The 15,122-nt window shown below is 47.9% G+C and overlaps 1 protein-coding gene across 1 annotated transcript in view; it reads right to left on the bottom strand.

The window, feature by feature from the left end:
• The window catches only part of LOC149342943 (solute carrier family 12 member 2-like), a 125,209-nt gene that overhangs the window by 25,864 nt on the left and 84,223 nt on the right, over nucleotides 1-15,122 (bottom strand). The window contains exons 7-16 of the mRNA XM_089545486.1: nucleotides 14,542-14,653; nucleotides 13,380-13,507; nucleotides 12,421-12,624; nucleotides 11,286-11,393; nucleotides 10,467-10,590; nucleotides 9,993-10,094; nucleotides 8,819-8,974; nucleotides 7,311-7,410; nucleotides 5,701-5,812; nucleotides 3,993-4,127 (exon numbers count right to left, since the gene is read on the bottom strand). Coding sequence (XP_089401612.1) covers nucleotides 3,993-4,127; nucleotides 5,701-5,812; nucleotides 7,311-7,410; nucleotides 8,819-8,974; nucleotides 9,993-10,094; nucleotides 10,467-10,590; nucleotides 11,286-11,393; nucleotides 12,421-12,624; nucleotides 13,380-13,507; nucleotides 14,542-14,653 — 1,281 coding nt within the window. The remainder of the gene's footprint in view (nucleotides 1-3,992; nucleotides 4,128-5,700; nucleotides 5,813-7,310; nucleotides 7,411-8,818; nucleotides 8,975-9,992; nucleotides 10,095-10,466; nucleotides 10,591-11,285; nucleotides 11,394-12,420; nucleotides 12,625-13,379; nucleotides 13,508-14,541; nucleotides 14,654-15,122) is intronic.

The following is a 15,122-nucleotide window of genomic DNA, read 5'->3' as shown; positions in this document are numbered from 1 at the left end:
AGAATGTTTCAGCTGCGTTGCCTCCAGAAATGGGCGAACTTTCTGATAGTGCATCCGAAGATGAAGTCTTCGAAGGTTTTAAGTAAAAAAAAATGTTGTTATGGACATAAGGAGAGTTCTTTCGTTTTTCTTTCTTTTTTTGCTAAAACGTGGGCGGGTATGGCGCGAGTGTTGCCTTTTTCGATCACTCTCACAGGTACGGTGCATTTCGCGATGGTCACGCAAGAGTGTTTAATTAAGCTTCAATAGCCTATCTGGGGTGCGCCTTATACACGGGTGCGTCTTATACATAGGTGCGTCTTATATACCAAATTTTTCAATGACGCCCTGCATATATGGGAGGTGCGTCCTATACAAGGGTGCGTGTTATACACCGGAAAATACGGTACGCTCCCAACGCTCGCCCTCTGGCGCGCAGTAGACCGCGCGTGCGTTTTCTGCCTTGTCTTCGCTCGAAACGAGATCATGGCATGGGAGATTAAAAAGCTAGTTACTCAAATAACTGCCCCGAGCAGCGTTGGATTCATTTATAGAAGCTTTGTGTACTGTGATCGATTTGATTTGGTGCAAGCGGTGGAGTGGCGTGCGCGGCCGAGAATGTCCTGAGAGTGTTACTTCTCAACGCTCGCGCTTTGGCGCGCAGTGGACCGCCCGTTCGAATCAATTGTTTGCATTCTCTGCCTTCGATTCAGCCGTAATGCGATCATGGTATGGGAGATTAAAAAATTATAGGTATACTCAAACAACTGCCCCGACCTATGCTGCAGTGCTTTATCGGAACTATTTTAACTGCGATCGGTTTGATTGCGGTGCACATGGCGGAAACAGCATGCGCGAGCGAGCGGCACAGCAGTGAACACCCTCGGAATATTGTTTTTCGACCGGCGTCTTTTGCCCAATCTTCATCAAAAATTAACTCCGCCAATAGGAAGTGGTGCGACGTACGAATAGACGTGTGGCCTAGGCTTTATACGAATGGATGGTGGTGTGATGCTGCTATAATATATTTTTCTCTCAAAAGCGCGTTTGCTCGTGCAGTCGGCTCTGCGTAGGTTCCTACTCCCTCAGTTGTCATTTTTTTTTAGTGCAGGAAAGCTCAGCGGTTATTTCGGAGTTACTATATATCTCAGACACTTAGCAGGCTAACGTTAAAAGGAACCGACTGACGGTAGTCTCTTACTGTTCGTTTGTAAAGTGTATACGATGCCGTAGTTGCGCACTGCAACACGGTTGTGACCAGAAGAATTTTGATGTAGGGTTAATTGTTTGGGTTGAGTAACAGCAATCAAAATAAGCTTTTAACCGCAGCATCGCGCGCAGATACAGCACTGCACGACCCACTAGAATGTTGTTTGTTTAAGTGATTGTCATCTTGGGTCAGCAGACGCAATGATGGCTTATAAGAGGACATTGTCGTCAATCGTGTGATTGCCATGCATAATGCGCAGCAGTCTGAACTGCCGCAGTTCATTAATCGCTTTCGGTCGAAGCAGCGCGAAAGAAATTCGAGCTGAAAAACAAAAACTCCAATTCGCTCAGTCCAGTTCGAAGCAAAACGTTGTTCGTTTAGGAAGTTGCTTCACGCGAAAATTGAAAACACACAAAAAAAATGTATGCAACTATGTCTGACGGAGGTCCTCGCATGCATTCTCAAGTATTATCCATGCAGATATCGAGTATTCAAGCGATAGTTCGGTTGCTTTGCCTGCGCACAGTAACGACCGATTTTGGTACGGACCCTGCCAGAACAAATGCGGTCAGCAGTGCGCGCAGCATGAATACTAGTCCTGCACCGCGAGCAGCACGAACAGCGGGGGCTTCAACAGCAAGAACCGCCCCTTTGGTATGGAGTTCGTGAGCGAAGGAGTCCGACTGCAACAAAACAAATGCGTCGAGCGATGCGCGGAACATGAAAGCTAGACCTGCACCGCGAGCAGCGTAAACAGCAGAGTTCAAACAAAATGAAGGGCAAGTTCTGAGTCGAGCCCGCGAACGAGTCCAACTTCAACCACGAATATGCCACGTAACGCGCGCTACATCAAAGCTACGCCTGCAGAGCCTAGCAGAACCAGCAGCGTGAACGGCCAGGCTAAGACAACGAAAAGCAAGGCTTTCGTATCCCGCGAGCGAACGAATCCATCTACAACCATGCCAGACGGCATTAAGCGCGAACAAAGACTGCAGTCGCTCGGCGCTTGACACCAAATCCTCCGAAAAAAAAAAAACGCGACTGACAACGAAACAGCGGCACTCGCATCGTAAAGACGGGGTTCCAGCTCATTATCAATGCTTTCCCGGCCGATCCTATGCAGCCAAACCTTTCGGCGAACCGCATTGCTTTTTGCGACGGCATGACGAAAAAAAGCTTTCCCACTGCCTCCTCGGCTGTTGCACCCGCAAGCGCAACAAAATCTCGGCGTCGCCGCAGCGCGTAGACACCGTCAAAGCTGGGGAAACGCTCCCGCCAAAACTGTGTTGCAGAAGAAAACGAAGCCCCGGAAATGGCGCCGGAGTCTGCTGCGGAGCCAAAATCGCGCGCTAACACGTGACCACGGCACCTCAGCCAATGAGAGGCTCGATTACCCGGCGGCGCGCTAGGAGACGAGGAGTGTCGGAAAGTTCGAAGCTTTTCGCTACTTTTGTTTCATTGAGGGACTTTACCTCCATGCGCATAGAAGCGCCATCTGTTGACGAAGCCGCCAACTGCGGCGACGTTCCGAAGCGCAGTCGCCAGGTGGTAAAAAAAAAACTGCCCCCGTGAACTTACGGCTAGAGATGTAATATTTCAAGAAATTTTGAATGGCATGAAAAAAACCGTTTTTTTTTCAGGGTTTTTTTCATGAAAAATTTGAAATTTTGCAAAACGTGACAAAAACAGATTTATTTGCAGCAGCACAACAATCAATAATAATAATCCAAAGTTCAGACGAATATGCAGTTATAGATGACATATTGTGAAACTAACATCTTGTTCTATTGCACCGAGAAGATAATGATTTCCACTTGAGGTGAATATGGAGATATAAATATCATATTTGTGGAATGAACTTCTTGTTCTATTGCACCAAAAAAGGGAACATGAAAACTGATCTATAAGTCATTCCATGTTGGACTCGGTGTCACTTTCGCTGGATGCGGCTCTACGTGCAATAGCATGGATTGAAGGTGTGTCCGCAGCTAGGTTCGACTGCACATACACAAGCTTTCGAACGCGTTGCCCTAAAATCCTGTTGCGAATCCTTTTATGGACGTTTCCGAAACGTGACCAGTTCCGGATGATGGTGGTATCTGCAGCAGTCGGCAAGCCAGACGAGTTAGCGGCTGGTTGGTGCAAAGGAATTTCCATCAGGTAGATGGGGCCACGAGCTTCGCTGAAGACCCCTGTCCTGGACCAAATTCCTGCAGATGTCTTGTACTCTGCTACGTTGAAAATCAAGAAGCTAGACTTGTATTTGGCTAAAACCGCTTACGTGCACAGCAGCCTATGTTATTTGTGCCATGTGTGGAGCGCTGTAGAATTTGCAGCCATTTTCTTCTACTTCAGCCGTGAGTTCAATTATTAGAGTGTTTTTAAATCAATCCTGGATCTTATATGTGACCTGGTCTTTAACCCACGTACTCGCACCACGAACGGTTTACAAGCACTACCTGGCACCGGCGATGACGACTGCTCTCCAAGCGCTCAACGATGCACGCTGTAATGGTTTTGAAAGCAAAAACAAAACCTAAACTAAACGCAAGCAATTATGAAACCTTGAAATTGCATTGTGAAATTTTCGATGTTTTTTTCCATTTTTTCTCGCCTGAAAGAAACGAAAAAAAACGGTATTTTTCCAAAATTGCAGTGTTTTTTTCAGGCCTTCACATCTCTACTTACGGCTAAGCATCGTAGCTGCTGTAAGACTGATGAGACGCTGCTAGCAGTGGGTAGTTAACAGACGTAAGTAATGGCAAATGTGGCATGTCTTCCAGAGAAGCGTTCTACTGCGTACCTGCAGCATGGATCGGACGCCGTGCGTGAAGTCCTCGTCCCGGATGAGCGTGTAGAAGGCCTTGATCTTGCGGCGCTCGAGCCACGCGTTGGCGCGGTTCGTCAGTGCAGTGCGCGACCGGTACGTCAGACGGTGCTGTGGGAGAGTGAAGACGAGGCATGATGACATCAGAGGATAAGCGTTTTCAAACCCCTTCGGTAAATCGGGAACGCCAGCGCTACAGCTACTTACGGTACATTACTGCTTAAAAATATACCAAATTCCTCAAAATACGACATTAAGCAACTTTTCTGAAATCATGTTACTCAAAAATCACTGTTAGAATATCGGTATCAGCGCACGTAGTTTGCGGTTTGCGTCTTGACATGTCAATATTATGCGCGGAACCAAAGGGCTCAGCAGTGACTGGTTAGCTTATTTTTAAAAACACACACACCCATCCCAGTATCAAGAAGCCTGGAAAACGACTGTGCGCCTGGTAAGACGTCAGTCCCAATCCTTCCAACAAAAATAAAAAAAAAACACCAGGCCCAAACGATACAAGGCTCGTGCAATAGCCTTGTTTTCAATGATTATCTGCGACTGATTAGGAACATTAAATTTAATTTAGTCATGCATTCTTCTAAGTCATCGGAAGAAAGCTACTACAGACACATTATTGTCCACTTATTGATAGCCCATAACGGCATATTCTTTAAGCGACTGATGACCAAAAAAAAAAGCCTGAAGACTTGAATCTACGTTCCAGGAACACTGAACTCAAAGGAAGCCCATAATGATTCGTTTTCAGTGGAACTAGAAAGAGAAACGAGCAATTTTTGAAGCGAAAAGCTTCACTAGGCTCGTCAGCACCACGCTTCGCGTGAGCCATCCCTCAGCGCCGCCGCGGCACGCGCTACGTCGCCACTTCTCCTCGCCACCGATTTACCCCTCGCCGCTGCTGCACGGTCGCCGCCGCCGTCCCAAGAGAAGGTTCTTTCGCAAGGCGTTGCGAGAACGCGTGAGCGGCGGCCGTAGAAGAGGCGCAGACATTCGCCATGGAAGGAGGAAAAGAAGACCCAGAAGTGGTAGCGAGGGAGTTGGCTACTGCGCGCTCGCCTCCTCGCCACCGTTTGCCCTTTCGTTGCAGCCGCGTGTTCACCGCAGTTGCTACGCATGCGGAAGGAGGGCTAATAACGCGCTTGCCTACACCGTTATCGTGGTGCTCCCAGTGAACTGTGCGCGAACTGCGACAGCCATGACGTCAAACCAAGCATAACTTAAGATTTCCGCTTGTATATCCAGGCTTAACCAGAGCTAAGCCACTGCCAATTTTTTTTCTATACAAGACGCAAAGGTAACAGCCCCCCCAAGAGCGGTGCAGCAGCACATAGAAGTTTTTAGAGCACGGACGCCACAAAAAAAAAGGCTGCATTTACTTGACACCCGTAGGCGTGGCCTGACATTGAGAGGTACACCCTGCAGGTCGCGCCGTTCAGAGTTTGCAAATTATTTCTGTTGGCACTTGTGCATATGTTCAAACGCGAATATTTCAGAAAAGTCTGAAGCATTCCCATCTAGCTGCCCACATGTGTCTTCGCTCGGCTGGGAGTTATTTGAAGCTGCTCTTTCACTTCATGGAACAGGTTACCGGATAACTTTTCACGCGGCTCACTCTCCTACAATGAGGATACGTCTCAGCGCCTCAAAGCCAGGGCGAAACACTCACGGGCGTCACGTTTCCGCAGATGAGCAGCGACAGCTTCTTGGTGATGCTGTAGGCGAAGTCCACCAGCGGAGGGCGGTGACTGGGATCTCCGGTCAGCACCAGGATCTGAGGTCTGCGGGCCACATCCGAAGCAATGCCAGGAGTTTTTTTTGTTTTTTTTTACCTCGGAAATTGAATCAAACCCGCCGCCCCACTTAGCGCACCCACTCTATCAAAGTCAACGCGCTATACAAAAGCTTGATGGTTAAAACTGTCGTGAGTGGTAGATATGTCGTACATACACTATATTAGATGTGTTAACGAATCCAACAAACTAAAGCCCCAACTCCAACGACACTTCCTGGGCGTACGCGCTCAGCGTCGGCGCTCTTGGCGCCGCGCAACGACAGGCGCTGGCAGCAGTACGCATCTCCATGGTACTAGGCGCTGGTAGCGCTGGCTAGCGCTGCCGCACGCTGCTCGCGCTTGTGCTCACGCTGCTGTGTGGTTGCCAGACCTGTCGGCCACTTCTTCGGCCCCGGCGCCACTTTTCTTTGCCTCCGTCGCCGCTTGATATATCCGGCAAAATTTGTCTCGTAGCGATTTCCACCGCTTTTGGGCTAGAGCGGAACCCTCTGCACGATTGAAACACAAGCGTTTTCGAGCACATTTCACTCAATCAGCACTCGTCACAAGCAAGATATCGGCTTACCTGTGCTTGGCAGGCTTGGCAGAATTTCCGCTGCCACTTCAAGCCACAATGCTGCCTTTATTAGCTTATTTTTATGGCTTTTATGGCTCACCTGCCAGAGCGACGGCCACCTTTCTACTGCGGCGATCAGACTTTCATTTATTATTTTATTTTGGGACATGGCGCGAACAGCCTCGGCACCAAGCAAAAATGTAGGCAGCAAGTTTTGAAAAGCGCGCGAAAAGCCGCACCGGATGTCCCGAGAACCGCGTCCTTCCATTGGTGTATGTCTGCCTGAGGTACGCCCATGAGAGACGTGACGGTGAGCAGCTTCCGGCGCTCGCGCGAGCGCTGGCGCAGATATCTAGCAGTGACAGATATCGGCTCCTCGCCGAGGTTCGCTGGCGTCTCCTGCAGTGCGCATGCGCAGACCGGTTCTGGCGTACGCCAAGAGCGCCGCCGCTGAGCGCGTACGCCCAGGAAGGGCCCTTGGAGTTGGGGCTTAAGGATAATCTGTACTTAATTCGCGGTGAGAGAGGAAAGAAGGAACGGCAGAGAGGTTGACCAGGAAAAATGCACGATTAGCTGTTCCGATCCGTTCATTCTTCTAAGAACGCCAGCTCAAGTGGAATTTTAATTCACTGCAGTACTCCGGGGGCAAACTCTGTCCAGATCAAGTAGAGCTTCAGTTCTCCACCTATTTCATTGTATCCTTGATATGGTATTGTTGTGAACTATACAGTACATCAACTGCCTTGGTCACGTGAGTATGAATGCTGAAAAAAAAACATCATGGGCCTTCTGTAGACTGGGCGCTAAATTTAGACGTTGGAAAAGTAGTCGAGTAGCGATAGAACCAATACGGATACAAATTACGGAACTGGCGAATAAATGACTAAAAAGGAAATGAGTTAGAACCGCAGACAGTCTCCAGACGCACCTGTAGTTCTTGACGTGTTCTTGAACCGTCTGGAGGCGGTAGACGGAGTTCAGGGCGTCCTTGTAGATCTGCGCTTGTGTGGAGGATCCCCAGTTCACGTCTGCGCAGAGAAAAAATTGAGATTGAGTACAGGGTAAAACTACCCTTCTTCGACTCACGGAAAACCAACTTAAGTTTTTATCGTTTCCTGTTTCACATGTCATTTAGTACAAACGAAAATTGGCTCACCTGGGTTAAACCAACGCGGTAACTGGTCCAAAAAGCAAAACGAAAAAAAACAAAAAAACTATCCCCTCGAAGCGGGTTTTGTTACAATACCGCATGTACTGCAGTGTAGACAAAGCATGCCGAATCGGGGTGCTTGAATTTGTCGCTCAAAATAATGAACGCACTGAGGAATGAGAGCCATCGCTCCACGGTCGCTTTGTTTTGTATAAATTTTACAAGAATAATTACGCTTATACACTGATATCTTGCTGACGTTGCCTCAACCCATACATCCCTTAAATATGTAAATTAAATTTAAAAATTGTTGTCGTCACTATTCTTCAGTTTCCGGACACCATTCTTGGCTCACATATATGTTTGTAAATATTGATTTTATTTCTCTTCGCTGCTGCTCTAAATAACACTAATAATGCAAGCCGACATCGTTGTTACAACTCGGATTTACAGTGAAGCGGTAACGAACGGTCGAATTTTATTTGAGCGGCTGTGCAAAAAAAAAAAAAAAAAGCTGCAGAACTGAATTTAGCAATCCGAGCAAGCTGCATGGGCACACTGGTGCTCATTTTGTAATTGAAAGCAATATAACTTTTGACTGCTGACACTTGCAAGTGTGCTACATATGCTCTCATATAGCACACCTAGTATATAACGGAAACCTGCAGATGTAACTGACAAAATATTAAAAACCATAATAAATTAAAAATAAACTTCATAATGAAAATTTAATTAATAATTTATAACATTCATCAATTCCATTTCGAATGTGTTCACTAAATACCAAATCTAACATATCTGTCACTCCAGTTTCTAATGCTTTTTGCAAGCTGGCTTTGCCGCATTAAGACTCTTTATGCAGTGAAGCAAACGCACGCATTCAGGAGGCTCTTGATAAACTGGAATTATTTAGTCGGAAAGGATCACGTTAGTAAACAAAGCACACAACCGCCTTCCTTTTATCTTTAAACACCAGTGTTTATGGCGGCAACCATAGTTATCCAGGCATTTCTTTCATCCCTCCCTGAAGAGCGGCCAGTTCATACATTCTGAACACGAATGTGCCTTTATAGGAGTAAAGAGGGAGTAAACTTCCCTCTAACCCTCAAACGCACCTTTACCTTTCAACCTTTTATAAAAGAGAGTCCACTAGAGAAAAGTTTACTTCCTTTTCACTCCTTTCTGTTCAGAGTGTAGGGGCAGTAGAAGCAAGTTTAAGCCAGACGTCTCCCTCCTTGCAGGAGAAATCAGTAGTCTCGGATCTTGGGATGCGAGTCCGGACTTACCGGGTTTCCGGTAGCTGATGTAGATGTAGAGACCCAGGACGACCGCGAACGTGATGAGCGCCGTCTGCCAGTTCATGATGAACATGACGAACACGCAGAGCATGGCACCGATCAGGCTGAGCCACATGTTGTAGTACTTGAAGGCCGGACGGAAGCCTGCGTCCGGGCAGGGAAGAGTGTAAGAATAGGTCACTAGCCTCGACGAGACGTAAGGTTAAAAAAACGCGAGTTGCGAGGAGCTTGACGCCGAAAGACAGTCGGTATTTACGGTGATCCGAGGTACAGCATTGGGAAACATACTTTGCTCCCGGTCGTTTCTTACGTGGGCCTGCCCCCTCTGTCCTAAAAAGTACGCGTCAGAAGGGATCATCGCAGCCAGAGTGGGGAAGACCAGGTCAGGAATCATTAAGGATGTGTGACCGATCAAACGATGAAATTAATGACGACTCACTGACGATGAATGACCTCCTTCAGAGTACTAATTATGCGTGCCAGATCTCGCATGGTATGCAATGACCTATGGATAATAAGTGTGAACAGGTTCGTTAGAGAGTGCCTTATGCAGAGTGACTGTTGCCGCTGTGACAGTAAGCAGTCGTAATGGTCGCTCACGAAGCGCACGACTCGCGGTAGACAAGCTAAACTTGAGTTAAAGGGCAGCCTCTTTCTAGTGCACGCGATATCATCTGCGAACAGTTCGCGCTATAGCATTTAACTCGAAGCCGAAGGCATTATGCGTAGGTGTACATTGCGCGTAGGAGTGTATTGTGCGCAGGAGTTATGAAGGTAGAATAACGCGTAGGAGTCATTGCGGGACTTCTTAAAGAGAAAAAAAAATTAATGTCTCTATAACCGCGACGGCACCATTTCGAACGAGATATTAATATACAAAATATTACCCCAGTTATAAAATACGAGGGTAAATAGAAGTGGCAACATTATGCTTTATGTAGCAAGGGCGGACTGCCGCCACCGTAGAGGGGTCGTTGCGCCGGGATCAATAGGCAGATTTCAGCGAAGCGTTACAACGATTCTTTTTTTTCTTTCTTTCCATCGCAGACATTTTTTCGCCTAACGATGAAAAGCAAATCATGGGAGGCGGCCACGGAGCGAGATAGGGAGGGAGTGGAAGAAAGGGATAGGAAGAGAGAGTGGTGTCCACTGGCGTACTCACCGGGAGACTTGGCGTACGAGGCGTGGAAGCACGAGAAGTTGATGAGCGCGTACGCGGCCATGAAGAAGTTGGAGATGATGGGCGCGATGGCGTTCAGCTCCCCTGCGACACGCAGAGTAACAGTGGTGCGACATGGTTAGCGCGAACAGACAGAGACGACGAAACCGCACGAAGGTTTTGCACCTGAACTACACCTCTCAGATATTTTCACGCAGTCTGCGCGATGAATAATGAATTTTCGCGTAGGAGGCTCCACGTTTAAAGAGAGAAAATCTACGAGAAATTACCAAGGTCCCGCTTCTGTCCTTGTTAAGAGTGTATAACAGATCTGGGTCCAACATTCTAGCATTCGCGCTCGCGTTCCCCTGTGGTATCGGAGAGAGTCATACATTCGTGGGTAGGCTCAAACAGGCCGCAAGCGAACTAACAGTGAGAACAATCAGTGTGTCTGTTTGTCACGGTGATGTTACGCACCGATGGCGACACATCCGAGGGCGATGGCGCAGGCAAGCAGGTATCCGCGCCGGGGCTCATTGCTCTTGCCGTACCCCTTGGCGAATACCTCGATGTGCGGGAAGATACGGTCCTTGCACAGGGCCTGCGAGGATGACGAAGGGGCAGAGGTCTCAGGAAAAGCTGCCAGAATGACAGCTCTCCAAGAGCTCGTGCCTTGCAAGCGGAATCCGTGAAATCGTCGCCAGAAATTAAGCAGCAAGTGACTAAGTCGTAGTTCCACAGAGCCTAAAATCTCAGCGTGACTTCCGGATTTCAAACATGGTGTCCTAGTAAGACTAGCCATGACTGAACCCTAGTATTCCTTCCTCTATACGTACGCACTGCTGACCATTCTTAGAGTAGCTGGTGCACCGCTTTTTCGGGACAACCTGAGAAGACACAGCATAGCACGCAGGGTAATGCGAAAAACTACTTGCACGTATGCACTTTGGCTGCACCCCCCCCCCCCTCCCCCCCTTCCCGAAGGCCATTTCGAAACATCGATAAATGGCATGTTCACGCCATGGTTCACAGTTTAGTGCTGCGTGTGAGGAGACCCATTCCAAAAAGCTAGGTGTTCTTATGTGCGTGAGAACAAAATGAAGTGATGAGATACCATGCTTTTTCATTTTTATTGCTACAGTTCTCCTCATGATGTTTATAACATCGAAAACAAAACAACGCCACGGCAGTCGTAGAGCTCCAGAAAAAAAGACATCGATAATAACAATATCTTGTGTTCTGGCAGCGGTTGTACGCGAACGTCGCGGCAAGTGCAGTGAAGACGACCCTACTCACCTGGAAGACCTTTGGAGCGCTGACCAGACTAGCCAGCGCAGAGGAGAGGGTAGCCGCGAATATGCCGGCGTACACCAGAGGTCCGAAAGCTGACACCAGCTCCATCACCTGCGGCAACGAACCACGCGGGAAGCTTACGCACTGCACGTGAAACGGCTGGGCGTACACTGATTCAGAGGTAGCACGTGGGAGGAGAAAAAAAAGGGGGGGGGGGGGGGGGGATTATCCTTTGGAACCAGGTTAACTGCGGGATTGTGAAATCTACTCTAAGAAGGAATGTTTCGAAAGTCAAACAAACGTACAAGGATCTACTCGCCGCAGACGCTTACTTTTTTTTTCAATTTAATTCTTGTGTAAATGAAGTGGGTTGATGAGCAACTGCTGTTTCTTCCTGAAACCTCACGAAACATGAAAGAGACGAGGGTGAAATCCTGTCCACAGGCTTGTACGTAGCTTCATGGCGCCTCGAGAACGAAAACCCCACGTCGTGGCAGTGGGGAATCAGACTATTTAAGCTCTAGCGTTCGAACTCTACCGTCGCGCTATTTGTAGCCATAACTGTAATCAAACAAATTTACAGCCTTAGACTGGCGGCAAAATTGAGCTTCAATTGAGTACGTCTTCAATTGCTTTCCAGAATCTTGCTCTGCATGCTTTAAAATCTAAAGTTGATTCTTTAAATTAAACTTCGAACTTAACCTTTTCTTTTCACTCTTTTTTCCGCTGCAAGAGCAACTGCTGCAGAAGTGCGCTCTCATCGACTGCCCTTGTAAACAACTGTATTCTACAGAGGTCTGCCTTCTTCTTAGCTACTTGATCTTAATTTTGCAAGCTGCTTACGATAACATTACATTACCCATCCACGTACGTACCCGGTCATTTTTATACACTGTGCGTTTATAAGGACACGGGTCCTGTTTGTTGTTACCATGGTGATCTTGCACCTGGATCGTTACCTAAACGAACTCCGCAGGTGTCTTACCACCAAGCCAGCCCTTCGAAGTTCGCCCTCTCACATGCGCCTCTTCTGGGCCCCCTTTTGACAGAACTGGCGCCGAACAGGAGACCAGGCAAGTAAACGGCAGCCTATTCAGCTGCTTTGGAGGAGGCGATGCAGCAGCAGGTTGCATCTTACCTGGCTGTCGTAGAGCAGGCCGTACTCGCATCCGCCGGTGAGCGTGCAGTTTCGTACGTCCTCGTGCGTGGTGCCGTTGACCAGGGGCAGACCGTTGGCTTCGCGCACAGCCACGCAGCCGGCCACGACGGCGAAGAACACGTAAGAGATGGTGGTCACGATGATGGCCAGGTAGGTACCCTTGGGGATCGAAGTCTGGGGGTCCTGCGAGGGCAGAAAGTACGCCGGAAAGTGCGGTATTCGCCACCTACTTCTCCTCACAGAGCACGCGACGACCCGAACATGCCTGGTTCACTCGACAGAGTGAGACGATCGGTCAAGTTTTTCCGGCTTTTAGCCACGTGTAAGATGACTACTGCCAGTCTGAGAACGACTGCACAGCCCGGTTTAACTGCCAACCTCGAGCTGCACTCGTCATGGGAGGTTGCACCAATACTGCCAATGACGAGTTACACTCGTACGGCCTGCTGTTGCACTGCTCTCAGCGCCAAATACGAGTTACGGTCGGCAATTGCGTTGGTCGCAATTTTGAACATTACAGGGTAGTAGTTGTCCATGAAACGAATTTTGCACCTTAAGCGCGTGTTTTAAGCCTGACAGCGGTAACTTTCGCCAAATATCGCCAAATAATTAGGCGATTTTGGTGTGTTTTTCGGAGGAAAAAAAATGGAGGTTAAAAAGTTAACGATCCCGGCTCTTCCATTAAATTTAATTTTTGTCGTCCTCACCGCCAACTGGTAAAACGCGGCTATAGCGGGGAAATGGCGTCGTTTTAGCCAGTGATGAAAAACGAAAAGAATAAAAGTCAGTGGAACTGCAATAAAAGAGTTATCTATATATCCCAACCCTTATGTCTAGAACTTCTAAGAAGATGTAGTTCTCCAAAGAAACATCCGCTGGATCTTACATAAAGTAAATGGAATTTTCAAGATAAAAATATTTTTGCGAGGGTGACGTACGGCCAAGTCTCCGGAGATGTTTGCGCCGGCCAGAATACCAGTGGCGGCCGGGAAGTAGACGGCGAACACGGTGAAGAAGTTCTCGCCTTCCTGGAAGTTCGGACCAAAGTTCTCCAACGCCAGGGTAGCTGCGTGAATAGCAGGAGTGGTTCAACATTGCGATGAAAAAAAATTGACAGTCAATCTCGACACCGAGAACAGATGTAGGCATTAAATGATTGCAGAAAAGCAACAGAGGTGTCCACCGAGAAGTAAGACCGTTACATACTGCGCCTTTCCTTTCCTCAAAGCCGATTTTCAGCGCCGAAGTACGAACAGATGAATGATGATGAAGACGACAATATCCAAAACACAGGGCGAGAGCCTGTTTTGTTTACGCCGTAATACGTTCGAATTCAGCTTTGGGCTCAAGATAACGTTTCTGATGGATGCAATTCGGAAGGATTTCGTTCGGAGGTTTTCGGATAAGTTTATAACTCCATATTCGACCTCAGGTTGGGTTTGGCTGCATGTCCGACCTCAAGTCTGAGGCCCTTTCCGGACAACGTTCGCCTGAATTTGCCCAGAAAGGAAGCTAAAAGCATTGCATGCTTAAAAATAAAAGCGCATGCGCACACGAACAGCCGTGTTTTATTGCATGGCATCTATGAGAGCGAACACTGAACCTAGAAAATACATCACTATTAAGAATGGACGCCGAATAGTGAGTAGCCAGCCAGAATTCAACCTATTAATTTATCGATTATTTGGTCATGTTGCTTTACACGTATAACGACTAGAAAAGAACACAGATAAGAAATATTCTGTCGAACTGACAAATTTTTTCATCCTGCGCGTAGTTCCAGTTTCTAGACGCCTTCCGGACGGCGTGTCCATGACAGCACGCTTACCTGCTTGGGATTGTGTGCTATAGCAGTGCAGTGCTGCGATTTTCATGATTACACTTTTTTATCACACTCGAGGTAAAAGAAAAATAAAGGCTGCACATGACACTCTGCAGTGATAAACTATCTAGGACGGTGTAACTGTCTTCCGGAAAGCATACACAATTTAAACTAACATAATAGGCAGACGAGCACCTGGCTTAAACCGATTGAAACAACCACGGTTATCGAATTATACTCGTTTGTACGGAAAACAGAAGCGATCAAAGTTCACTCACAGCTCCATCCGAAGTATCCCTTGGACTGCTCGGCCGAGCTGGGAGGGATCATGGACCCGACCACGAAGTCAACCATGGCCACCAGCAGGATCACCAGCAGCACCATCTGGGCCTGTGTCACGTGACGCGAGGCGATCAGCGCAACCGAGATACGGCATCCATAACGGTTGACCAGCGTGAGGAGAGATAGGTTTGAGCACAAAGAAAGGCGGCAAGGTCGGCCTGAGTTAGGATTTTCCCGTCTTCTACTGTGCACTCCAGAACGCGAGATAAATCATCTTCTTCAGGCGACGGACACAGAAAGAAAGCATGAACATATGGACAAAACACAATTTATTTCCCAAAGGTTACTCTGTAGTCAAGTGAAAACCAATAATGGCGTTGAAAAACGCAATTAGCTTTTGGTGTATTGGGTTCAGTCAGTTTCACGGAAAAGGAATAGCCTCAAACAGTGCAAAGCTACCACCGCAGTGGTCTGTTGACCAGATACTAAGTGCTGAATCAGCGCGAGCCCTTCACGTGACATCCCGGATTCGAGCACCCTGGGCAGCCCTCCGTGAGGACCACGTTCGTACTTGCCG

This window comes from Amblyomma mixtum, chromosome 5 (assembly GCF_055824585.1).
Source record: "Amblyomma mixtum isolate Tamu chromosome 5, ASM5582458v1, whole genome shotgun sequence".
Lineage (NCBI taxonomy): Eukaryota > Metazoa > Arthropoda > Arachnida > Ixodida > Ixodidae > Amblyomma > Amblyomma mixtum.
Note: the sequence above shows the minus strand (reverse complement) of the source record. Positions and strands in the feature narration are given on the sequence as shown.